Source organism: Meleagris gallopavo, chromosome 12 (genome assembly GCF_905368555.1).
Source record: "Meleagris gallopavo chromosome 12, MGAL_WU_HG_1.1, whole genome shotgun sequence".
NCBI classification, from domain to species: domain Eukaryota; kingdom Metazoa; phylum Chordata; class Aves; order Galliformes; family Phasianidae; genus Meleagris; species Meleagris gallopavo.
In genome coordinates this window covers 6,790,773-6,817,616 of record NC_139415.1, presented here as the reverse complement: position 1 = coordinate 6,817,616, position 26,844 = coordinate 6,790,773, and the positions used below count along the sequence as shown (strand labels likewise).

Genomic DNA, 26,844 nt, shown 5'->3' with positions numbered 1-26,844 from the left:
GGCGCTGGGAGGCGGCGGCTGCCCGGGCTCGGCGGGAGCGGCGTTGCCGCCCCGCTCCCGCCTCGCGTCCCGCTGCCAGCTGCCCGCCCGCCGCACCGCCGCGCTTCTCTTTCATGTCTGCGCCTCGACCGCGGCGATCCGTTTGAAGTTTTATGTGGAGATATATACGAGGCTTAAGTAAAATGAACTGTACGGTACCCCTGGAGCAAAGGGAATATAACTCGCATGGAGTTTCGATTTTGTTCTTTGGAGAGCGCAGATCGCTCTATTACAGCGTTTCTCTTTGTTCTTGTAGCAGGAAGAAAGGCTTTGATCTTATTAAGTATTTCCAGGCGTAGAATGGATAGAAGTGCCGGTACTGTAGGGAGGGGAGCGTGGCTGGAAAATTGATAGCATGTGCCTGGTGCGGGTCAGGGGTGACCTTTATGAGCTGGAGGAGTTAGTAAATAGATGACAAATCATATGATGGTCCTATATCATGTTGGCCACGGTAGTTTTAATGTATTTTTTTAGTGTGTTCTCTCCCAGGAATTCTGCAAGTCGGAATAAATTATTAACTTAAATACCCAGGCGGAGGATACGTGAAGTTGGGGAGTGATTTCTGTGCTGGTCTCTTTAAGCACACTTCTTACTGCAGCTGCCAAACGTGGAGATCAAACTTTCTCTAATGAGAAAACAACACGTAACCCAGTTTTTACATCTTCCTGCTCTTCGCTGCATTGATCAGTTAGTTAGGACTTGTGTGAGGTTGAGGTTATGTGAACTATGGGGTTTGGGGTCCCAGTATTCGTCTGTACCTTCCGATGTCCGTAAGGTCTGATTTACTCACAAGCAGTGCACAGAAGAAGTGCTGAATTTCAGACTCTTGTTGAACGTTTTGTTGTTTCAGAACTTCTCAATTTCTAAGCCAGAAGGCAGTCTGACATTGAGCCAAAAAATAATTACCTCAGCACCACAATAGGTGCTTGTGTGTGCTACACCTAAATTGCAATTTTTTTAATTCTCATTCTTTGAAAAATTCTTTATTTTACACTATTAGAAGAGGTTCAGGTTTTGTAACTTCCGTGTGTTCGAGGAGGGAAATACGGAAATAAAAAGTGGCGTTGTTATAGAAGTCCCTTGCGAAGGAGTGAAGTTTTACCATTATCTGCTAAAGGTTTAATTAAAAGCACATTGCAAGAATCCCCATCAGATTAAGTATTAAAAAGATCTCAATCCCACTCATAAAGGACAATAATGCGCTTGCACTGAACTAGAACATTCAGCCTTGGTTGTAGGGTTTCTTCTTTCCCCCCATCCTTCACCTGTTGATAAATGGGTACTATTCTTATTTGTTACCAAGGTGGCACCATTTTATTGTTTTTTGTTTGTTTGTTTGTTTTTTAACAAATTGTGAAAATTATGACAAAAAATTGCCTTTATTTCTGCTTTTGTTTTGTTTTTCCCCCCTCTTTCCTTAATTTCTACCAGAGCTGTGCTGTGGACTGAGAAGCAAAATAATAATAATATATGTGTGTGTGTGTGTGTGTGTATATATATATGAAAAAGAAAAAACAAAACTGGAAAACTGTATAAGGGGAAGTAATAGCACAAATTTAAATGCTGCTTTATTTGAAGCTTTGAGGTTCTTTTTTAACTGGTGAATAAGGAAAACTTCATTCACCGATATTTTTGTTTACATTTTATGAAATGGTTTCAGAATAGTAAGAATGTATGTTTTATACCTTATGTGTGCATTAAGAATAAAATAAAAACTGAAATGAGTTTTCCCATTATTTCACTTCACCTTCAAGCCAAGAAATATTTTTTTTAACTGTAATTTTTACAGCGGTCTGGTGATCCTGCTGTATAAATACTTGAAAATAAATTGCAACAATGTCAGTTATGGCCAAAATAAATCACTTTAAGATACAGTGTTACCTATGGCTACTATTTCATGTAGGAATACATTTGTGAATATTACGTATTGTGTTGTGCACATCGGATGGTTGATGTGTTATACCTATTTGTGTGTTTTATCATTGCGTAAACATTTATTTCTGCTCAGTGTAAGCTGAGATTCCAACGAGCCCTTTACTGAGATAGAGTTACTGCATCTTTCATAATAAATTTCCACAGTACCTATTAAAACAGAGAAAAATAACAAGGTATCACTTTGGAAAACAGGTGGTGCTTGGTGATTTTGTTTTGTGTAAATGAGCCTGTGTTGAGATGTTTAGAGAACATGTGGTTTTCCTGAGAATTTTGAGAGTAAAAGGCTGTGTGTAAACATGTCCGTATGTATACATACATAGCCAGGCATGTGTATATGTGACTCAGTACAGCCAGGTGTGAGTGCATGTGTGTGTGCATGTTGGATACTTTCAGTGGAGAAGATGCCTGTCCTGCAGCCATTGCTCTCAGAGTTACAGCACAGCTAAAAATATTTAATAGTAGTGTCTGATGCTTAAGTGACCTGACAGCGTGCCTTTTTGTAGCTGTTATGCAGTAAATAATGTACCATGTCTTTTAACATCAGTGCCAAATGTTTTCAGTTTGTAAATTTTTGAGCAGCCAGGTGCTAGGAAGAGTGGCCTGGTTCTGCTTTTGTTAGCGTTGGGCCAGTTAGCTACAGGGAGAAAAGTACAATTAAATGTGTTCTCTACCATATGCTGCTCGCAGCAACTTAGACAAGGTCAAAGCTAACGTTTGTAAGTCAGGATAAATAGAAGATCGTCTGGAAAATCTCTGGGGTGTGCTGCTGTGGACATTGAATAAAGAGAGGTAGGAAGTACTGGTCAGCTGGATTTCTTCTGTTTCTCACCGTTCTTCTCTTTTCCCCTCCCCAGACCACCAAAATGTACCACAGGTTCCAGCTCATCGGCCCTATAGAGTTTTCTCTGCTCCACTCCATGGAGTTAAACTGCCGATGTACTGAGCAGCGGTCCCCTGCCAGAAGGGTGTCTTGTCTGCAGCACGCTTTATTGATGCCTTGAAACGAAGGTTATGTCCATTTCCTTGGGCAAATGAAAGCAGCTGGGGATGGGATCAGGTGCTGTATGGGGCAGATCTATATTTCTCAAAATGTGAGCACCAAAGAGTAATGCACACCCACTTGCTCGGAGGAATTGCTTTCATAATCACGTGCACATATTGCAGTTTGTTTGTAGAAATGCAGCAGTCTATTGGAAGCACAGAAATGAAGAGCACTAGCGAGTTTAGGGGAAAGAAGATCACCAGATGTAAAAGATAGCGTTTTATCTCTGCTGCTCTATCTGTCTTTGTGGTCACTGGTGTGATGAGGATTCCTTGCACAGCTGTGATAGCTTCTTCCGACATCTAGAGAGAGAGCACATTAAGAAATCAGCTGATTCAATTCAACTTCTCATAGATTTGTTTTGTTTGTTTGAAAATCTGATTTTAACTAGGGGATTTTGAATACTTAGATGTCTGCTTTCTTTAGTAATAGCGTAGTTCGGAAAGCGTGGGGAGAAGTACTTGTTTTTCAAATAAAATGGACAAAGAGTCTTCAAATATTACATGCATATATTTAATTCCTCCCTTCTCAAAAGCCAAAAGAACAGACTGAATTTGGGATTTTTTGATGAGTTGACCTTTTAATATGACTTGAAAATTGTCGCTGTTGGGGCGAGAAGCTAGGAGGTGTTTGTGTGATGGCAGTGGAATTCTGTGTTTCAAAAATACCCGAATGGGCACGTATAGAACACCTAAACTGCATAAATGTTTACTTATGATGGAATTCAGTTCAGCTCCTTCAAGGAGTTTAAATTTTATACCATCCTTAAAAATTGTTTGGCTTTGCAGGCAAGGCAGATGCTCTGCTCTCTTTGAGGATTGTTTTATTTTCATTCTGTGCGGTGAGAAGAGCTTTGGAAACGTTCAAACCCTTACATCTGGTACTAGAAACAAAAAGTAGTGTTTAGGATGTGGTATATGGATCTGTTTGTATATTAGAGCTCCTCTTCATTTTATCATCTCACTTAAATATCAACTAAACAGAAGTACACCTCCGTTTTTGGCAATTTCTGCCTTGCTGTAAAGCAGAGAGGTATTTACTCTTCTACATTCCTGAAGTTTTAGTACAAGATTTTGTCAGAAACATCATAAACATGAAAACAAGTCTCCCTTTTCCCAGAGCTGCTTTTCAGTAGAATTAGCTTTTGCCACAAAACCTGCAGATAGACGCTGTAAAATTTTGCCACATGTACAAATCATTCATCGGTGCACACTTGGTTAGTGCATGACTGATGCTGATGGAATGTAGCTGGGCTAGTTAGCAGAGCTTACAAGCTGCAGGGAAGGTTATCCATTTCTGCTGCGTTCAAAAAATTGCCTGTCTCCAGCAGCTCGTTAAATAATTGTTCTGGACTTCCAAAAATTGTTAATAACTGGAATTAAATGAGTAATGTAATTTGTAATTTCATAAATAGTATACATGATGGGAGACTCGGTCTGGAGATGGCATGAGCTCATCAGAAGTAAGCTCTGATTACTTCGTTGCTGTTTTGTAATCTGCTTTTAACATTAATATTGAACATCGATAAATATTCAAGAATTTGAAACAGATTAGGGGAGAAGTGGCTGAGAGGAAGCATGCTAAGGGGAAGACTCTAAGTGTTATATTTATTAAATGCATTCATAGGATGAGACTTGGAAGTTTTACTTAGAGTTGAGTTTGGAAAACCCAAATCTCCAAACGTTCGCATTATTGGCACCTCTCTGTAGAAGCACATCTCGTAATCCTTTGATTGATGGATTAGGTTCGGGCTGATCTTTACGGTAGTGTTTGTTAAGTATGTTAATAACAATGGCGGATTTGAAAAGGGGATGATGTGTGTGTTTGGCTCAGACCCGATGGATGCAGATAATGTCTTCCCAGCTCTGCACTCCGGAGGTCAGCTCCCCGCCCCAAAGCCATCTTCGTCATCATCCTGCTGTTTGCACTGGAGAAATGTGGAGCAGTTTGGGGTGCGGAGGAGACAGAAGTGGGTGTTTGCTTTGATGTTCCTTGCAACTCATTTGTCCCACTTCCCTCCGCTGAGGCCATCCAGCCTTCAGAAGCAGAGCACCGTTAGGATTAATGCGTGTTCTAGCACAGCTCCAAAAAAGTCCTCCCCTCGATCAGTCAGTCGAAAAACTTTCTGGCGTGTTTATTGGAAGGGAATTTCCCATTGGTAGGGGAGCGCTGTGCTGGGCGGCTGAGGTGCATCCTGTGAGGTGCTCTGAAGGGTTTGGAGGTGGCTGGCAGGGTGACCTATTGACCGCGTTCCTGCTTTCAGTGAGAACGGCAGCCAGGAAAAACTGCTCTGATGCTTCCCGGATTGGCACTGTTACCAGTTCGATAGCTAAAAGAGACCGTCTCGAGCAGCCACGTCGTGTTTCTCGCTGCCTTGCTCAGCTGTCGCAGAAGAGGACGCTGTGGAGCTGGGCACGGGCTGCCTCCAAGCTTTGCTGGGCAGGCTGCTCGGTGCGGGGCCGGCAGGGCGGCGAGCTGGCCGAGCTGATCGACCGCTTCCCGTTGTGGTTTTCATCATCGACTTCTTGATTGAAAACCTTTGTTGTTTCGCATCTGATGGACTTCAGGTTAATCTTAGCAAATCCTCCCCTTTTCTTTTAAATATTTTTGGAGTAACACAACATAAAAATTATGATTAGGTCATTAACCAGAAAAAAACCTGGCGCTCATCTGCAGGTGATCAGATGACATCAGAGGCCTGGTTTTAATTTGTGGGTAGTTCTGATTGTAACTAAAAGAGACTTGCTCCCTTTGTGGAATTGGCTGGCCGTTTCCCCACATCTGGAGTTAATGAAGTCTTTGAGACCACATCAGTTGTGTTTTGCCGCAAGAGCTCTTTGATCTGAAAAATCTAGACTGGCACAAGTGCAGCTTCATAACATCACAGCTATGTTTTTGCAAGCTAGAGTTAAGATACCAAAACAAGCAGAAACTACAGCAAGTTACGTGTCTGTGCGAGGGCTTTCATGTAGCCGTGCGAGGGGGCCTCTCTTACATTGATGTAATTCGTGACATTTTTAGTATGTAAATGGCTTCTACTTACGTATCTGCAAGTGATGCGTTTGTAGGAGGCTTTCAGTTCACTTTGCCTTTCGAGATAATTGTTTTTTAGAGATCGTCAAACTGCGTGAAATGGCAGAATTGCAATCCGAAGCTTGTATTTACCAATCTAACTGATAACATTGCAGTTTAAAAGTGTCGTTTGTCATCGTAGATTATTGCACATTAATCAGTGTACATCTTCGTGTCAGTGCTGAATGTCATAAAGCTTTGTTTCCCCTGCTGTCCTGTGACAGTGATAGATTGTCCATCAGCTCTAGCATATGCTGCGTTATTCTGCGCGGCGGAACTTGTAAATTAAACCCAGTTTTGCCTAATATGTTTGTAGTCTTAGGACTGGGAGTATTTACAATTTGACAGAGTGACGTTTCTGTTAAAATATGTCAGAGGCATGGAATATACGTGCATTCATCATATATAGTAAATACATATGTACTGTTACTGTTGCTTATAACATATTGTCATTCTGTCACTCAGCTTTGATGAGCATCCCTCTTTTACACGTATTCGAGACCTAAAATTTGCAAGTAAAATACTGAACAAAAGCGCCTCGGAAAGGCTTTCTTTCCTAAAATAGCTTTTTTTGCCCCCCCTTTATTTTGTTGCAAAACTACGGAAAGAAACACGCAGCTAAAAGCCGTGAGTTCTGCACTTGACTCCGTTTTGTCGGCTCTCCCGTTCCCTAGCCGTTTCATTACATGCTTTTGTCGGCGGTGAGCCCCAGCTTCGTGCCGGTGCCCCGGTACTGCTGCCGTCATCCTGCATGGATCCTGCTATGGATCTTAGCGGGGTTGTGTTGATGTAAGCCGGGTCGCAGCGGTAAGGCGCTGTCTGTGGGCACATGCCCGGCCATTTGGCTGACGGCAGCAGGCCGGGGAGCTGGGAGGAGGGTATTGGGATGCAAATGACGGTAGGGACTTACCCAGTTCGCTTTCTAAATACCCGTGTCAGAACATTCAACCTTCCGGAGAACAATAGTTCTCTTTTAGAGGGCTTAGCTTTTTGTTGGCTGCCTTGTTTTTCCTATCCTTTCTTTTGATTGGTAAACAACACGCCATGAAGGGGGTGGGGGAGATGTGAAAGTTGTAGGTACGCCCGGGGGCCTCAGTTTGCATAGAAATGGATAAAAATATCCACTTCTGAATTGTAGGGCAGAGTGCACCATCTGAAGTTGCATTATGTAGGTTTTGAGGCTTTAAATAATTCTTCACGTGTTTCTTTTATCTGAAACATGAATATACAAGCGAGGTGAATGATTTCAAAATAAAAATACCACTTTTTTTTTTTTACTTAGTAGCAAAAATGGGCTTTGTTTTCAGTGTTGCACTTCACCACTGTATTTGTTAATTTTTTTCAGTATAAATTAGTCACATTGCAGTATTCTGTGTGTATCAAATCAAAGACTTAATGAAGAAATGGCACGGTTACATTATGAGCAGAGTCCTTAAAGACTCAGTATGGCTTTCTTGATTGGAATTACTTATACCCTAATATGTTGTGTGTGTTTGTGTATGTTACGTGTATGCATGTGTATGTGTTGTATTTATATATATATATATTTATATATATATATACTTATATATATATAAATGTATACATACATATGTGTGTATATATATATATTTTTTTGTTCCAGAGTTGCTGTAGTGATATCCTTCAAATTATTATGTTTATTTGGCTTCTTACAATTTTTGCCTTAAGGAAATTGTTTTTTTGCAAGTTGAGAATGGTCATTCCAGGGTGCTGTTACACTGAGAGAAGCACATTGCTGGCTTTCTTTAATGCCAGGCCAGCATGGGGAAAAAAACACAACTTGTTGATGTTGCAGTTAGAAGATTATTCCACAAGACTTGTGTTACATTTATTTTTGATAACTTCACAAAGGTGTGCAGGTTTCTGAATGTCTGAATGGATGATAAAATAGTTGCATTGAAGTGCTTCCATTTGTCACTGGATGTTCTTTTTCATTCTGATTGTTGGGATGCCAGCTAGTTAAGTATGCAAACAGGCATAGAATTGTTTTAAAATAAAATTTGTTTGGGGCCCAGTTGTTTTATCTTGCTGCTTTTTTTTTTTTTTTTTTTTTTTTTTTTAGTCTTGAGCAACAAGTCTGCACGAGTTGTGCACTTAGAAAGCAAAATCAGCATTCAAGCTTTTATCAGGCCACCTGGCTGAGTTGGCACACCAGAAAGTGTGTTGTTGGGATCATTCTACTGTAGTTCCACTGTACTGTGGCAACTTGCTAAAAAGCAAATAAAACAAGGGCAACAAATGCTGCAGCTTGCTACACTGTTCTTTTTTTATTTGGTTTTCTGTGTCTGTGTGCTGTTCAGGCTTTCTTAATGCATGACGCCCAAACATTACTAACGTGCTTTTATTACTGTCCAATCTTTAGGTGTATGCACCATCTCCGAGTTCTGATGAATTCAACAGAGAATCTCCAAGTTACCCGTCTCCTAAGCCACCAAGCAGTATGTTTGCTAGCACTTTCTTTATGCAAGGTATGTAAAAAATACTTTTCTATCTGAGTAGATAGAACTTGTTCTCTAGGCAGGAATTTGAAGTTAGCCACTATTGTATGGAATCAGCGGGCAAGCTTCAAGTGACATATTGTTCTAGATCTTATGGTTATGCTGTATATACTTTTTAAACAGTTAGATGAAGGGAGCTGTCTGTTGATTTAAAGTTTTTCTTCTGACATTAATTGCTGACTGAAATTTAAGGGGATTATACACCAGGCCAGATGGACAGAATCCCTCATCCTTTGATTTGTGGGGGCTTCAGAGCAGCTCACTGGAGTGATAGAGAAAAATGAGGTGAGGGCTTCTTGACTGTTCTGGAATTTGACTGTGCAATGTCAACTAACAGTCCAGATTCTTAAATGCTTGTATATCCAGCATGCCAAAAATAAGGAGTTTTGAATTGAACAAAACGAGAGCAGAATTCATTTCCACAGCCTCACGTCATACAAGTAGCTCATGCTGCACTCTGAGGTTTTAGGGCATATTGAAAGCATAGCCTCTAAGTATGGCAGTTTACAGAGCACTTTGGTTTGTACTGCAGAAGGAGAGCTGCATTGAGATGCTTGGGTTTAAGGCTTATGTAACATAGTAATTTCAGTTACTTAAATTTACTGTTATTAAATGTTTTCATATTTTTATGGTACTAAGGTATTTTAGACTATAAATTGCTTGTTGTAGATTAATAGACTTTTTTTTTTTTTTTTTAACTATATGTTTATGATGAGCTCTCCTTAGCCAAACTTCTTTCCCTTCACTCCCTTTTTTATTATTTCTATAGTCTGGAATTTTTATCAACACTCTTGATATAAATCTGGCCTTGCTGAAGGTCTGTGTAATTAGCAGAAGTACTTGATATTTTCTCAGCTGTGGTAGGATTGCATTTCAGCTCTACAGCCTCTTTTTTTTTTTTTTTTTTTAATAAATATAGCAGCGGCCTGGTGAATGGAACATAGGAGACACAGTATAAACTAGGCACCATTTCCTTGCTGTTGAGTAGCTGAACCATATATTCTTTTTAAATAAATCTGTAAAAGAAAGCGGAATTCAGTACTCTTCTTCATGAAATGTCTTCTTTTTTTTCTTTCCTTATTATTAACTATTCCTTACATTAAAGATGGGACCCATAACTCTTCTGACCTCTGGAGTTCATCCAATGGCATGAGCCAGCCTGGCTACGGTGGAATGCTGGGAGGCTCCTCTTCCCACATGTCCCAGTCCGGCAGTTACGGCAGCCTGCACACACACGACCGTTTGGTACGTACAGCATGGACTAACATCGTTGTGCTTGTCTGTGGGGAATCTCTCCTACAGGAATTTGTGTCTTGTTCACTGCTCATGTATGGCAGTTAAAGAAAAAACACTTGTCAGAAATCACAAACTTACTGTGTCAATATACATTTTTTTATTTTCTATATAAAGGTATATTGATCTCTTCACAGGATGGATAAGTTGCTTTCTTTAATAAAGAGCTGGTGTTGTATATTCAGTATCTTACAATATTGACATTTATTTAAAGACTATTTAATGTCTTATGTCTGTTTTTCTTATTTTTAGAGCTATCCCCCGCATTCAGTCTCACCTACGGATATAAATGCCAGTCTTCCTCCAATGTCTAGCTTCCATCGTGGCAGTACCAGCAGTTCACCTTACGTAGCTGCCTCACACACTCCACCTGTCAATGGATCAGACAATATTCTGGGTAAAAAGTTCTTTTTTATTTTCTTTTTTTCCTTTTCATTTTTTCTTTATTTACAAGAAAATGAAATTTAGGCTGCACCATATATACCAAATTATTAAGATTTAATTGATAGTGTGCTTGTAGATCAGGGATATCAAACCACTGTGACATTTCTGCTCTCAGTATGGCTGAAGTGAGCCACACTGTTTTTCAACCAACTTACTGGTTTGCTTGCTTTTGCAGTCACTTGTATGCTTAGGAAATTGCATTCATTTAATAGCAGTTATCCCTCTACAGTTTTGTATAGATGAACGTTCACATAAACGTGGTCTGGTATTACGGTGTTCACAGCTCCTGTATTACTCATATATTGAGCTGGAGAAAAGCAGAAAGACTGCTTCTTTGGACTTCAGGGAGGTTTGTGAGCTGTGTGGTAAATTTCTCCTGTAACTGATTTGGAACTGACTGAGTAGCACTGTGGTGGCTGGTTTTAGCCTCTTCTATGCTTTCCTAGAAAGCACAAAATATAATTCAATCTGTTCCTTGTCCATCCTTGATAAATATGACATGATCTGATCAGTTTCCTTTGTCATCCTTTTGATCAACTTCTGATCAGAACACAGATGAAATAAGTGCTTCCTATTTTGACAGTTTGCCTCTTTAAATTTTCCACTCTTCTGAAGATCATAGATTTAATGATACACTACATCTCTTTTGATACAGACATAGAAATTAAATGGTTAGAGATGACCCTTTTCAGTTTGATGTGATTTGCACTTGGCTTCCTTTTAAATAAGCAGCGACACTTGGCTTTGATTTGGGAATATGTTTTCAACTCACATCTTCAACAGATTTTCAGTTAATGAATCTGCTTGTAAAATGCCACAAAAACTGAACATTTGAGTTGGATGATTTGGATTTCAGGCTTGAATGGGTCTTGCTCACAGTAAGATTTTTGATACTAGAAGCTGTTAAATTGTGGAAAGAAGATTGTCTTTTAAAGAGTCTGCCTCATCCAAAATATGAGATCCTTCAAAGAATTCAGGTCCTTTTTGTGCTTCTAATGGGCAGGTCTCCAGGTTTCCTCTTGGTTTGGTGTTCGGAACAAAAGGACACACTAAGATGCTTGCATGCAACAGGACAACAAAGTCAGGAGCAACAGGAAGCTTGATGGTTCAGAGTTTTTCAGAGATTTTGTAAAATAAAATGAGTACAGCATCAGGAGCTAGAGCAGGGGAACAAGGAGGTGTACAAGGAGCTGCTCAGTGCGTTCAGCTTTTGGAGTTAGTTAAATTTGCAGCACTTCTGTGATGATAGTTTAGAAATAAGCTGCAGTAATGTAATTAGTATTTTGTTTTTGTCTTTAGTCTGTGGCCCGAGACGACAATTTCAGTCATTTTTTTCTAACTATTTGTTGGTCTTTAAGTTGTTTTTTTAAGAGGAGAACATCTAAATTTAAATCTAATTGTTTTAATGAAATTTTTAAGTATAATGCAAACTGATTCTGTTGACAGTGACTTCCTTAGAATATCCATTTAACCAGTGGTTTCTCAGCTGTTTTGTGATGAATAAAATATTGAAAAGGAAGTTCTCAGCTTTGAAAATAAGAATTGGGTTTGTTTTCCACCTTGCAGGAAACAGAGGAAATGGTGCTGGAGGCTCACAGACAGGCGATGCGCTTGGGAAGGCATTGGCATCTGTGAGTAGAAGTTAAATACTCAGCCTTCATGATGTATTTTGACCGTTGCTTCCTTTATTTATCTTTGTTCATTTTATAATATCAAACTGGGGTTTCACATGTGAAGATACTCTACAGATGTCCACAAAAAGACAAGTGGAAAATGATGCTCTCATTTGCAGAAGACTTGTTTTTGCCTTCTTTTTGAGCTGCATTTGTCCTAAATTTTTGAGCACCTGAAAAATGAAGTTATTTATACAAAGCAAACAGCAATCATAAAGAATTTAGGTTTAATTCTTTTCCAGTGTTCTAGTTAGTCATATTTTTAATCTTACTCATAAGCAGGTCTTGCCTGAAGTTTCAAAATGTGTTCTCAGTGGCTGTGTAAAATGGAGGTTTTTGAATGCTATCCTGTTTGTGGGGAAGTACCTTGTACAACTACTTGTGCTTAGCAAGTAGACAGACTGGTTCTTTAGATATAAATGACTGCTGTGCAGCCCTGAAAGATCATTCCTGGGTTACATTCTGTTTCCCTAAAGTTATATCAGTAAATACAAATGTGCCTAGTTGCACAGATCCTATTACTCTGCTTCCTTCAAAGGATCATATGTTAAAAGATTACCAGATCTGATAATGTTTGTCATGTCCATATTGGGTAGGAGAACTCTGACCTGCTGGCTTTGGGGAGAAAAATGTTGTCCTGTTGCTTTTGGGGATTCAGCAAGCAGATAACAATTCACAAGTACAGAGGGCAGTTAACACTCTCCTTTTTGTCTGGTTGGGACCTGTTAGAAAAGAACTGACATCAGATCAGTGCTAGGAATAGCAATGCTTGCATACTCTGTGAATGTTTCAGGATATCTGTTGTTCTGCAGCCCTAGCAGATTTCTGTTCTAAGTTTGACGTGCTGTCCAGCGAGACCTGGGGGACTTGGTGATGTTTTCCATTACTCTCTTATTATTATTATCGTTACTATATTCTTGTCTTTTTTTTCTGTTTGAGAGATCCTCGGGTGTTTTTGCCTAAATCACTAGCAAATGAGGCTGACGCTTTGAGAAAAATTCTAAGTATATTGGGAGTGGAAGTCGGGGCAGAAGTGTTTAATCTAACTGGTGGGTGGGCTTTGGTTGTCATAGAAACTTGTTTCTGTCATCCCGTGTTGCTGCTTGGCAGGAGCAGCCAGGTCATTCCATAAATCATTTCTGTCGTAGCTGATGGTGATGCATTCCATCTGCTCTATCAGCACATGCCATAGTCTGCACACTCAAAATCCCTCTCCTCCTCCATCTGCTCCCCGAGCCGCACGCACCCAGCGCTGTGGGCGCGCAGTGGGGCGGCAGCGCCGGGCTGAGCGAGGGCACGGCTGGGCCTGCAGTGCTGCCTTGCTGTGAAGGTAGTGCCTGAGTTCTGATGGAGAGAGGGCCGTGGCAATCCGTCTGTGTGGACAAAGTTGCGATAAGCACGGAGCTCTCTTGACTTTTTTTTTTAGAAGGCCTTTCTGTTAGGGTTTTAAACGCCACCGCTCCAACTGTTGGGAGGAATTTCCAGTTGCAGAATTCTGTTGATGTACATCTCACAATAGGCCTTTCATGTGCGAAACATCAGAGGATACGACATTTGTTCTTCAGTTTAGGTATTAAAGACCGTACAGAATAGTATGTGATTAAACATGTAAGGCCAGATAATACATTTGCAAAGGTTCTTTTATTTTAGGTTTAAGCCTGGATAATTGTGGTCTTAATCTCAGGGTAGGCAAGAAAGAGAATTGTACATGAAAGTATTTACACAAAGTTCCCAAAGCCCTGTGGATTATGCATTAGTTTGGATAATGAACTAGTATAGATAGAAAGAAAAGAAAATCTGGGTATTCGTGCCATTTCTAATGTGTTTCCCTGAACATTTGCCAGACAATAACCCTTTAAGATTGTGCCCATGGAGGGTTATATGGCAGGAGAAACATCTGGTTTATTTCATCGCCTAATGCCAAATCAAAACACTTGGTCTTTAATTTAGAGGAGATCAAACAGGAGGGCTGTTTAACTTTGCTGATTATATCAGACCTCTTTGTGATAACTTATGTTTTGATTCCTACCTCAGAACTGGGGTAAAGGCCTTTGTACGATCTGGTAGTTAAATAGCCACTGGTCCCCTAACAAAAGGAGAGAAAATGTAGGGAAGTTGACTTCTAAAAGTAATTCATGAATTAAGTTTCTTTGTTGCTTTAGACTCAATAATATTAGCATAACAAAGCCTAACTGAAATGTACACTGTAGTGTTTAAAAAATTGGACTAACAGCTCCGAGGTTTGGCTCTGCGGGCTCTCAATTGTGCGGCTTTTGTCTGAGAGCCTTTTCATTAGGCCCTGGCATATTGGCACCCTGCTGATCGGAATGGACCATGACTGATAGGAGGAGGAGTCTCATTTGTTGCTGTAAAATGAGGCATGTTACCGTTTAAGCCTGGCAGAAGGTGTCAGGGTTGTTCATCATTGGTCATTTAACAGTAGAGCAACCAGGGATGCATGCAGGATGAGTTCTGGCTTCGTGGTTGTTTGCGGCTCTTTCTGCTGCTGCTGTTGTTTTTTCTTCTTAGAAAATACACTGAAATAAAATCAGCAGGTGAAGTGCTGGAAAACAGTCAGTTCAAAGAAAGCTGAAGCTCCTTTATCCTGGCAGAATTTCATTTTTCAGTGTTTTATCTGTCTGTGGAGCTCCTTGCAGTTCTCGTACTGATGCTGAGTGCCCTGACCAGGGTTTATTTTGTAGTGATGTTACTTGTTCTTCTCAGAATGCTTTATGTAGCGTGTGTGAAAGGGATGAGGTGTTTCTGTTAGGGAGGTGAGAGTCTTTTCTAATGTGAAAGTGTGACAGGCCAGGAAGGGGCGTCTGGTTTATTGGGTCCTGCTTTTGTCAGTTCACAACACAGAAAATGCAGCTTAACCAAGTCTCAGTTGTCAGCTCAATGTTGAAATGTCATTGTCTGTGTGAAGAGACATCAGCTTCTCTGCCAGGGAAGATTTTCCTAACTGCTGTCTGATGACTAACAAATCCTGGTGTCTGCTCAAGTAAAACAGGTTTGAACTGATGACCTGTACAAAATATGTTCTGCAGTCCATAGTCAGATTCTAAGTCTGTTCAGTTCCTTTTGCAAAATGACTTTTTGAGGAATCTTGAAATTTTAAGTTCTCATTAGAGCTTTGAGTATTATGTCTTCTATTTTTGTGGGTCCGTTTTATTACATTAATAGCAAGGATTAACTTATTGCAAGTGGAGATTTCTTATCTTAAGGGAGCAACTGATACAAAAATAAGAAAAATTAAATGTGCTGCAGTATGAATTAAAAGCAACAATTCCACATGGTTTTGTGTTGGGAGGTTTGGACGGTAATGAAAGCTGAATGCTTTCTCCCAGTTTTCTCTCATGAATTAATTTTTAGAAGATAATACATTGACTTATAAAAGCTCTTCTCTCGCTAAAGACTTGGAAGTTGTTATTCCTCTATGTTTTTCTGAAATGATTTAATTATCTGTGTACTGTTACATATGGTTTGCATATATTGTTTGCCTTCGTTGATTAAAAAAAAAAAGACTGAAGTTTTTTGTTAAAGTAGCAGGAAGACGGTTATATTTGTGTCACTATCAAATATGGGCTGTGATTATTTTGATAACTGCCTTAAAATCAAAGTTCTCTAGACATTTGAAAGTGTAAAAAGCAGAACTATGGTTTGGGTTTTATTGGATTTTTATTTTGTCAAGCCAGCATCAAGAGTGTCAATTAAAAGCATGTAAAGAAATCCTAGTAGTTCTTTTGCTTTGTATTGTGATATGTACTGATATAAAAACTTCTTGTCTGTTGTTAGATTTATTCTCCTGATCATACCAGCAGTAGTTTTCCATCAAATCCATCAACACCAGTTGGATCACCATCGCCACTTACAGGTATACATACTGTTTACCAGTACCTTGTTTGTTGTTTTAAACAACCTCCTTGGAATCACAGTAGGAGCAGCAGTAGCTTCCTTACATGGTTAATCCTATATTTTGTTGATTTTTCCATTGCATTAAGCCTAATTTTATAAGTTCAGATTTGTAAATATTTTATGAGCATTCACTCAAATCCTGACAATTGACATGGAAAATTAGTTCTACTAAAGTGATCTTAGAAAACATTGGTTAACCATATACCAGTACTACTAAATCAGCTATAAAAATGTCTGTACAGATCTGTGCCATTGCAGAGAAGGAAGCAAGAGTGATTTGTGTATTTGTTGTTTTAAGCTATATGTAGAAATTCTGTGGCAGCGTTCAGTGACACACAGCAGGTGTTTGTTCCCTCTAATGAAAATAAAGTAGTTTATGAGATCATTTTTTACACAGGGTAGCTTTTCATTCATATCTTTCATGAATGCTTTCATTCTGTGGGAGAAGAATTTCTGGCATTCTTTCAAAATAAATGCTGTGTATTGCAGGCACCTCTGTCACCTGTGCTTTGTGTGTTACTGGTGTGAATGTGGGAAGAAGCATTCCAGTGTGGAGATGAACTATGGGCAGCTGCCTACAGCTATTAGTGGGTAGTGCAGCTTTCACAGATACTGTGGCCTCAGCTGTCTAGTAAAAGTTGAACAGCTGTTCTCTGTACAGAGAGGACTGTGAAAGCTCCATTGACTTAAATTTGTTGTTTAACAAAGAACTAAAATTACAAGCAAGATGATGTAACTTTAACCCTGTTCTTTCCTGTAGTGCAATTTGCTGAATTATTTAAAGTTTGTAAAACACTTCCCATTCTCAGTTGTTTAACTTACCCCTGCGTATTCCTGGCTGATGGTCACATTTTTTGCCAGAGTTGCTTTGTTTCCTTTTGTTTTCTAATAAAATTAGCTTCTAGTGGAAGATGTACAGAATGAGCTTAGCTGAAAACTTGGGTAATCCAGGTGAGTCAGTCAGTCAAGTCACTGCACGTAAAGTCCAGACATACACATATGGATGTGAATTTGCCTGTTTGTGTATGTAATGTCACTCAGAAAATGTGAATCATTCATACGTCACCAGTGTTTAATGATCACTGTTTGGGTTATCTGTGGACTTAATGGATTAGGGAGTATCTGATATGGCATACCTGAACAGCTGTTCTGGGCGTTTTTTCTGTAACTGAAAAATCCATGATAAATTGAGTAATTATGGGATTAATGGAGTTTTTGATTTAGTGATTACAGTTGACAAAAGAGTCTTGTGTAGCCATGTCGTGCTGAAAAGGCAGGCCAGACCAGGAAATTCTTACTCTTGTCTTTCGTAACATGAAAGCAAATTCTGAAAATAGCTCTGTGGCTGAAGAAAAATGTTCCGACATTTTGGAGTATTTACAATTGAGAAGAACCCAGTTTAAGTTTCCTGATGAGATACCACACCTACATTTGCTGAGCAGGGAAGAGCTATCTAGATGCTAGGTTTAGAATGCAGGTTTCAGGTCTCTAAAATTTGGATTTTCTTTTTAGTGTTAATGCCATTGTGGGAATGTCTGCTAAGCGTAAAACTCCCCAGTTTGCACTTTGATTTACATTCTTTATTCTGGATTCTGGTGACTCAGAGAGCAGTTGAGAGAAGCAGATAATGCTGAAGTCCTACTCAACCACAGACTTAGCATCTGCTTTACAGTTATCCATGCTCCCTCCTTCTGTTCCCTTCTCCTCCCCCCCCCCTTCAGTTTCAGTGATACAGAATTTATCAAGCCTTTGGTAAATTGCTCCAGTAGTTAATTACCTTCATTTATGAATCTGGACTTTTATCTTTATTCCCAGATGAGTCACTAAGAATACAGTGAGGCACAATGTAAAGTAATTACTACTCTATTTATTCTTATTTGTACTCCTGGTGGCCATTTTCTGTCCTGATCGAAAAAGTTACTGCAGATAAAAACAAATGTCTTAGCTATACTAAAATAATGTATTTTAAAGCATTTTAGCCACGATTGCAATTTTCTCAGTGTGGCAATGTGGCAAAGGTTGATGTTTGTTCACCTCGGCTTCTTACTGTTTGGGATTGGAGTAAGGTGTAGTTCACCTACCCCTCAGTTGTAAAGTAGAGATGTAGTAACTCCATGAGGCACTAAAGTACATGTGGCCTCGTTGGAGTATTAAATGGTTTTGTTGTTGAGTTCTTCCTTGCATAAAGGATTAGCAATTTTTTAATTAAAGTAGAAGCATCGAAGATAACGTGGTGAAAACCCTCCAGTCCCCTCTTTAATTTCTAATTGTACATAGACATGTTTTACTTCTTGCATAATTCTAATGATTGCATGCACGTGTGTGAAATCTACGTACAGAACCGATCAGTGGGAGCCTCGGTGCTTTAAGAATCCTCCTCGCAGGCCCAGGGGCATCAGAATGGCTCTGCAGCTCTGAGGATGCAGGAGCAGCCCTTGGCCTCCTCTGGTGTGTGTTTGTTTGAAAGGGGAGCAAGGGGATTAGTGCTGGGGAGATTCAGAGGGAGGAACAATACTACCGTGATTACTGCCGATGACCCCTGTAAATCCCAGCACTTGCCCGGCTTATTTGTTTTTTCGTGCTGCTGTGTTGGTGCTGCACTAAAAGCTGCAGTTGTTAATTGCAGGGCTTGTGGTGCCAGGATGCTTTTTAACATAATTGGTGGATTTCATGCACAAACTTCTCTGAGGGGGAGTGGAATGAGGGAAGCAGGAAATCAGTGCCATCTGGCAACCTGCAGACATGGGAGCAGAACGCACAGTGCTTCCAAAGCGCTCTAGCATTACTAGAGGTGCTGTTAAACACTGCAGGTTCCAGTTGGGGTGTTTGGTCGAAAGGAGAACGGGTTTTTGCCTTGGTTTGGCTTTCCTCCCAGAGTTTTGTCCTGGGCTTTCATTAAGGAAATAGCGCCGTTTTCCATTTAAAAACACGATCACACTGGATGTGCAGGCGCTGAGATACGTGTTTTCTTAATGGTTTGCCTCTCTGCTCAATATTCACTGCTGCTTTGCTCTAGGAGGTAGCATGCTCAGTCCTGCTAGTTAGTAGCAAGCCCTTGTTAAGGCCTTCATTATGGTCTTGTCTCTAGAAATAAAATTTGGACCAAATAAAAATTCAAATGTTAAAGCAAGTGCACACGTTCTGAAGCTGTTTCACGAATATACTTGCAAAAATGACTTAAACTCTAGGCATCGTTGCTGGCAGTAATGCAGAGAGAAGCTACAAGTCCAGACTTGAGTATCAGTGTGAAAATTTGTAACGACAACCTTCCTCTGTGGTGTCGTGGTATCTTAAAAGAGAAACAGAGCACAGTTACAGGAGCTCTGAGCTGTTACGAAACTGGAGATGTTTTATTTTGATTTTTTTCAGTTAGCAAGGAAATGCTTGGCTATTTTAATAGCTGTGAAAGCTATAGTCCTTTTCTTAAATAAAACTCTTTCTTTAAAAGGTAACTACTTGCCGCTCCCCGAACAAAGGAACTGTAATGTTATTAAACCTTTCCCAGTTTTCCAGACGTAGAGCTCTGGCTGTTATTGAAAGAACAAGCCCACAGGCTCTTCCTTTAATGAGCTGCTTTGGATTGTATGTCCATAATTTATTAATGTAATTGCTTTATTATTACATTTGTATGGCTGAAAGGAAGCTGTCTCTAATGGACATAGAATTTCATGTAGTATCTTTATAAAAGATGCATTATTGTTGAGAAAAATACATGCTGTACAACTTCAGGCTTTGTTTTAAAAGTACTGCTTTATTAGTTATGGCATTTCACATCTCATTATTTCTAAATTTTACATAATAATTAAGAACATTTATTCAGATTAGAATTGGTATGTACTGAATTTGCAGTACGTAGGTAATATAGGCATAATGTGGATTTGCTGCACGGTCAGTGATTCTTAAACTGAAATGAAATCTGTTCCAGTTTACCTTGAGTGTATCTGAAATAAATGGAAACTCTTCGAAACTTGGAACATGCTACGATCTGATTTTTTATTATTATTATTATTTTGAATGAATAAATAAAAATGCTCCAAAATACACAAGGCAGAAAAAGCTTTTAGGTCCTGCTTTAAGTTTTCTTCTGTAGTAGAGAGATGTCATATAAGAATGAATTTTGGTTATCAATAATACATCGTCCATTGCATTTTGTTAAATATTTTTGATGTAAACTTCCATGCTGCTTAAGACATGCTTACATCTACTGAACGTAATCTGAAGGAAAAAGAAACAGACTGTTTTTTTTAATGCAGACTTGCCCAGGAATTTCAGGTACTGTGTGTAACTGTTGGGTGAATTTTTGTACTGTCGAAGTAATTTGAAGCTGTCACTGCTTTGTCATCCATAATGCATCTAACCCTACAGATGTCAGGATATAAAAATTATCCCTCAGTGAGACAGAATGAAGGAATTTGTCCTCCTTTGTAAATCCATATGTTGGCTTACCTTTATGCAGAATATGTTGGTTTTAATTATGTTAAGAAGTACAGCATCTGTTTCCTGCTTACGCTGCATAAATCTGTGAGCTAACCTAGACAATTTTGACAGGTGCCAGTCAGTGGTCTAGGAGTGGAGGACAAGCCCCCTCATCTCCAAACTATGAAAACTCTCTACACTCCTTGGTAAGAGCTGTTGAAAGCAACATACTACTTTTTACTTACGAGTTGAAGGCTTGTTTTTGTGTAAATCCTGCATATCATTAACGGGAACAGTAGGATAGCATTACAAATGAATTCTTTGCTAACAAATGGCCTGTTCAGTTGAACAATATAAGACGTGCAGGGTGTGTCTTTCACCATCTGTTCCCTGGGCATCAGGCTTCTGTGCTGAGGACAGCTGGTGCTAAAGCACTGTTATGAGATTCTGGTACCTTTTCACAAATCCACGGCTAATTCTTATCTAAAGTTCAGTCTGCAGAACAGATAAAGACTTCATGCCTTCACGTTTACTCGTCCTTCCCCCTCTCGCCTTGAAATGGTAATCCCTTGGGCTTGTTTTCATTACCCGGTCATTAAAGTATTATTTATTATTGTTTATTATTAGGGAATGTTCATTTATTAATTAGTGAAACATTTTACAGAAAAACTAAATAATCTGTTGTAAACTTAAAGTGGATTTATAGCTTCAGCAAAAGCTTTAAGTTACTGACTCCTTAAGTCTCTGATGCAGCATTGGGAAGGAAAGGGGAAACTTTGAGGGAACGCTGAGAAGGGTTTTGAATACTCATGCCTATTTCTGGTTTCAGAGATTATTTCTTCTCCTGTGTCTAACAAGAATAAATTTAAATCAGTTTTCTCTTGAATATTTTTGTGGTTATATTGAATTGATATGTACACCTTAGAATCCTAACATAACGGCAGTGTTAAATATTAGCCTTTTCTTATCTTGGTATAATCAGATTTCTGTTGCATTAACTTGACTAACAATTTATTGCTGACATGCACATCAGCTGTTTCCTCACCTCTTTTTTGGATTAATCTTAACCTATGCTTTGCTTCCTGTTCTGTCTTGACTTTGCCAGAAAAATCGAGTTGAACAGCAACTTCACGAGCATTTGCAAGATGCAATGTCCTTCTTAAAGGATGTCTGTGAGGTACTATTTCAATTTAGATGGTGCCTTTTTGTGTTTCAATTAATGCTTCCTTCGGATTCCCCGTTAAAAACCTAAATGAGTGTAGCCTATGACCCGTCCTTTGACTCCAACATTCTGCTCTTTCAGTTTCTAGAGAGCTGCAATGTCAGAACTGGTTTTGCTTTTTTTTTTTTTTTTTCCTCCCGAAGTGTAAAAAATAAATGAAGGCAGAAACCTATTCTGCAGTAACATTTGGAACTTGTTTTTATTTCTGAAATAGCTGTTGAAGATCAGTTTTAGAAAGTAACTTTTGTCCAGTCTTTTTGTGGTACTGGCTCTCAAAAAGCCACTGCCTCTCTTAATTGTTACCAATGTGTTGAGGCTGATTTGGTGATCATTCTTTCTTGCCCAGTATTAGCATATTTTGTAGCTCTTCCTTTTTTCTTGTTCATGCCATGTAATGGAAGCTAAGTAATATTAACCTTATAATAAGCTTCACTTTAAAAGCTGCCACCTATTTGTGGAATGAATGCTATCTTAAGCAAAATCTCCAGATATCTTTCCTTTTTTCTGTTTGTTTGTAGTGCTGGTAGGTGCTTTTGAAGTCTTGATACTGTATTTCATCTTCTGTCTTCAGTGTCTCCAAGGTAGAAACTGTTACAGTAGAAGGAGTCTGCAGCATTACTCAATAATGACTGTTGCTGGTCCTCTTAAATCCCAACAGCAGTCTCGAATGGAGGATCGCTTGGACAGACTCGATGATGCCATCCACGTACTACGAAATCATGCTGTGGGGCCTTCAACAAGCCTATCAGGTGGCCATGGAGATATACATAGTTTATTGGGACCATCCCATAATGGGCCAATTGGAAGCCTGAACTCAAGTTACGGAGCATCTAGCCTTGTAACAGCCAACAGACAAGCATCAATGGTAATCATATTTTTAAACGTGTATGCAGTGTGCAAAGCAGTTACAGCTGGTGTGTCTGAGTAATCGTGGGGCCTGTCTAGTGAAATTGGGACTCTAGGATTAATATTTATCAAGAAAAAACTACTAGAGGTTATTGTGGAGAAAAAGATGGCAGGCAGCTTGCACCTGCTATGGGTTTCCAATTAGAGGGTTTGGATGGGGGTGGGCAGATATGAGGGGGGAGGAGAAAGATGGGAAAACTTAGACTTTGGCCTGGTCAGTGGCCCATAAAATCCCGCTGTGACCATATGCGGAAAGCTGAAACTTTCTGCTGAGAGCGTTTCAGCTTATACATGCATTTTTTCCAGATGTGTAATAATTGGCAGAACAGTTTTCTCCTTGAAATGGTGAATAGGGAGATTGAATGGGAAAAGCAGTCGAGAAGGACTGAATTTCAAGTGTTCTGGTCTGGAAAAGCTGTTTATTGTAAATTGGAACTAGTCTTCAATAGCAGATGCTGGCAGAGGACTGGGAGGAAGCTGTTGGAATGTGGAACCATAGTGTGTGCAGGCTCAAAAATTAAACTTTTTTTTTCCCTAAATGAAAAGGAGTTTGAGCACAGCTGTAGAGTAAGTAACAATGAAGAGGAAACAACTTTCAGATTAATTCCCAAGAAGAGTTAAATAATTCAATCCGTCCCTTTTAGTTTCTTTAAAAATGTGAACTATTCTGAAAGAAAAATGTAGTTAAGGTTTTCAGAGATCAGAAATGCGTTAAAGGCATTGTATAGGAAATGAAATATATTTGTGGAGTTGCTCACTTCCCTTTTTCTTTCTTTTCATTCCCGTCTTCTCAAAAATACTGATGGGGAAAAAAGAGCTTTTTAAAAACATGCTTATTTTAGCAGTGCCATGTGTTTGCATGTTTACAGTGTAACTTTAAAGACCAGTTACATGCTGTGAAATTTTCTGTTATAAAACAGATTCGCAGCTGGGTGCTGTGTGATCAAGGCAAAATTTCACCTATCATCAAAATAATTAGGTACCCCGATAGCTGAAGGGTTTGTATTCTATAAAACAGAATTAGTTCCAGGCTCTCCCATTTGCACGTCACACATCCCGTTATATTAATTTCAGAACTGCTGCAGTAAACATCAAAAAGAACTGGTTACTTTCTATAAGCTGCGTGTGTTTGGGGACTTTGGGGGGGAGTTGCTTTTCCGATGGCATATCCAGCTTTAGATGTCTGTACAAGTTCACAGTTGCTTTTAGTAATGAAGGAAATGATACGTAAATACTTCAGAATTTTTTCTAATACTGCCTCATGGTTAATATTTAAAGAATGCTGCTGGAGGGAAAGTTTTACCATGTTCTAGAATAGACTGAAATACAGTTATACAAAAGGAAACTTTTCTCGTAGGTCTTCGTGGCGTAGGGTAAAATGAGTGACCAAAACTGCAGTGATAAAATTGTTCTGCAACTTGTGAAGCCTTCTGACACCGCTCAGTCAGAAGCACGCCGTGCTAGAATGTACCGAAGTCTGCTTCTGGTGGAGACTGAGCTGTGCTGCATTTATCAACTCAGTGTTGATTAAAATAGGTGACAGTAGAAAATGACTCTCCAAAACAAATGAAGTTTCCTTGCTCTGCTGTAGTTTAATGTTATTGTGTAATTAAATGTATTATAAACTTGATTTATCTTACGATGATCGTTCTGCAGTTTCACTTGAAGGATGGTTGCTGTCTGATAGGAATATCTTTAGGTCAGGAAATTAAAAAAAAAAAAAGATTCACTTTTGTTTTTTCCCCTCACTGGGTGAAACAAACTTGCAGATCGGTTTTTGCTTAAAGAAAAAGTCAGCTAAAGAATTTCTTGGATTAACTTTAATTTTGTTACATCAGAAAAATTGGCTCCAGCAGAAAGCATCCTGCTGCTGCCTTGCCCAGTCCCCAAAGAGCTCCCTTTGAGATCATTTGCAATTGCAGGAACTCGACACGACTTGGGATGGAATCCCGAGCTGCACACAGAGCAGAGGTGGCACATCTGGCTGTAGGGGGGATGGAGGGGTTTTATCAGCGGCGGCTGCATCGGTAATGCCACAGAAGCACGAGATATAATGCTTGGAGTATTCATTACCTGCTCATCCCCAAGAGCACTTGTTGTAGAATTTATTTTCCTGAAATAGGGATGTGAAAGAACAGAGTATATGGCACAAAGCTGTAAGAGCTAGAATTTGTTCAGAAATGATGTTTCTCTTAGTTTCAGAATGCCTCCTGCAGACGTTAAGAAAATGGTAAGTACTGGCTAATAGTGCAGTTAGAAATGACACAGTTGCTAAGCGTGTTTCCCTTTGTTTGTTTGGTTGATGTGCTGGTAGGGCTTTCTGGTCAAAAAGTGTTCAGTGGGATTCACCAATAAATGAAATGAAACTCCCTTGAGGGGGGTTGGGCAGGACGGCAGTATGTTCTACAAAACAGTTTTGTTCTGTAGCAAGGAAAAGGAAAAAAATAAATTTAATTTCCCTTGAAGAAGATGATGTTGGCAGAAGGAGCTAGGAAATGAGTAATTTAACTCCTTTTTATGTAATTAGTGTAACCAGACATGGTTTTATTTTAACATTTGCTTAATTTTTGAGCCAGATTTATTTTAAAACTCTGGTTGACTTCATTTCCTGTTCGCTCTGAATGTTCTTGTTTTCTTTTTAGCTGGGCTGCCCATTAGACTTATTCAAATAGATTTTTAATATCTCAAACTCATCAAATATTTGCTAAGTGGCCTTTGAAGTTGATTTGTATTTTATTTCATGTATTATTGAAAAGTTAAGAAGTAATAGTCTTTTTGTTCTTATTCAAGCTGCTTTTTATTTGTCGTTGCAATACAATGGAAAAAGAACAGCCTGAATTGATTAAAAATAAATAAATAAAAGGCCTGGAAACTCAGTTAAGGATGAAACTCAATCCCCAGTTGCAGGCCTTTTTCCAGGTACTGCAGGAGTCTATGAAAATGGCTGCTTTCCCTTCACCTCCCCCTCTGCTGTCGCATAAAATCACCAAAGGGCACCTGGGCAGCTTCGCCAGCACCAGGCTCTGTTCTTGCCCAAGCCCTGCTGGAGCTGATGCTTCGCTGCAGGCTTTGAGCTGTCTGCCGTGTACAAAGCCTCGTTCCAAAGTGCTTTTGATTGTCTTTATTACACTCACTCTAGTTAAAATGATGCTAGTGACTGCGGCCAATGTGACTGGCTACTGCGGCTTGAGAAGTGCATATATTTCTCAATACGCTTAGATAAATCCAAGAGGAAACATGAGTAAAGGCTTTTAATCGTGCTGCAGCGTGAGCTGCGGAGCCGGTGATTAACAGCAGGTTTCCATTGCGCCCCATCAGCGTGTCCTGCAGGCAGCACTGTGCCATCCTGGCCTTGCACTGCACAGCTTTGTGCTGCTGTCCAAAGCTCGGAGCCCCGTGCTCTGGTTTAGATCTCAGGCCTCCCTGCTGCACTGATCAGTTCTGCACTCCTGATCTCGAATCCAATTGTGTGTGGGCTGTCTGTTCGTACAAATACAGCAGTGGGGCATTTGTACATATAGGAGTGCTGCTCGTCTCAGGTTGTGGTTTTACTGACTGAGGTAAAACTTAGGCTTGCTATGGCTCCTAACTATTCATTAGATCTTAATTATATAGAGAAAAAATGCACAGCAGTGAACATGCGAGTGATTTACGTGTATTTTTAACAGGCACAATTTCTGGGCTGGTCGCTTTTCAGATTTTTTCTAAAACGCTCTGGCCCTGCCCCTGACGCTGTAGTTGTCTGAGCCCAGTCCAGTTTTTTGGTGGCTTCCATACTGCATGGAGCATTCGGGGTTTACTGGAGAGAGATCACAAAGATCAGGCTGCATCAGCTCACGAGAGGATGAATTAACTCTGTTTGCTTATAAAACTGACTGCTGCAAGTCATTATTGGTGGGACAGCGCAATGGGAGCGGATGGCGTTTAATAGCCCACATCAGAAGCACTGCCTGGGGACCCGCGCTCCACGCCGCCGGCTGCGAGGTGGGACGAAGCTGTGGCTCTGCCCGGCACGGTGCGTCCTGCCCTGGTCCTGCAGCGGCGCTCGGTGCGGGGCTGGACGCGGCACAGCTGCGTGCCGACGGCGGCCCTGCAGCCACTGGCCCGGCATTGTGCGGGGATGGCGGGTGCTGGGAGAGCTGCGTGCGCCAGGAAGTGGAGGAGAAACATTCGTGGGAGGAATCGGGTTACAAAGAGAGCTCTGCTAACGTCATTATGCTGAAATAGTCCAGATTGCACGCTTCAGCCGCCCCTCCGCCTCTGGCAGGCAGGAACAGGCAGGGGGCTGGTAAGCGTGTAAATGCATTCAGATACCGCTTCTGTACAGCAGAGCTCTCGGTCTGTGTGTGCCCTTGAGGTACTGTGTGG

The 26,844-nt window shown here is 40.1% G+C and overlaps 1 protein-coding gene across 8 annotated transcripts in view; it reads left to right on the top strand.

Annotated features, from left to right (window-relative positions):
• TCF12 (transcription factor 12) overlaps positions 1–26,844 on the top strand; it is a 153,349-nt gene that overhangs the window by 114,284 nt on the left and 12,221 nt on the right. For 4 of the 8 annotated variants that reach the window (XM_085233589.1, XM_085233590.1, XM_031555268.2 and 1 more), the window contains 8 exons: positions 8,472–8,577; positions 9,713–9,852; positions 10,153–10,297; positions 11,911–11,975; positions 15,813–15,891; positions 20,481–20,554; positions 21,454–21,525; positions 22,229–22,435. In XM_085233589.1, coding sequence (XP_085089715.1) covers positions 8,472–8,577; positions 9,713–9,852; positions 10,153–10,297; positions 11,911–11,975; positions 15,813–15,891; positions 20,481–20,554; positions 21,454–21,525; positions 22,229–22,435 — 888 coding nt within the window. The remainder of the gene's footprint in view (positions 1–8,471; positions 8,578–9,712; positions 9,853–10,152; positions 10,298–11,910; positions 11,976–15,812; positions 15,892–20,480; positions 20,555–21,453; positions 21,526–22,228; positions 22,436–26,844) is intronic. The other 4 variants (XM_031555269.2, XM_085233587.1, XM_010717267.3 and 1 more) reach the window with 3 other exon arrangements.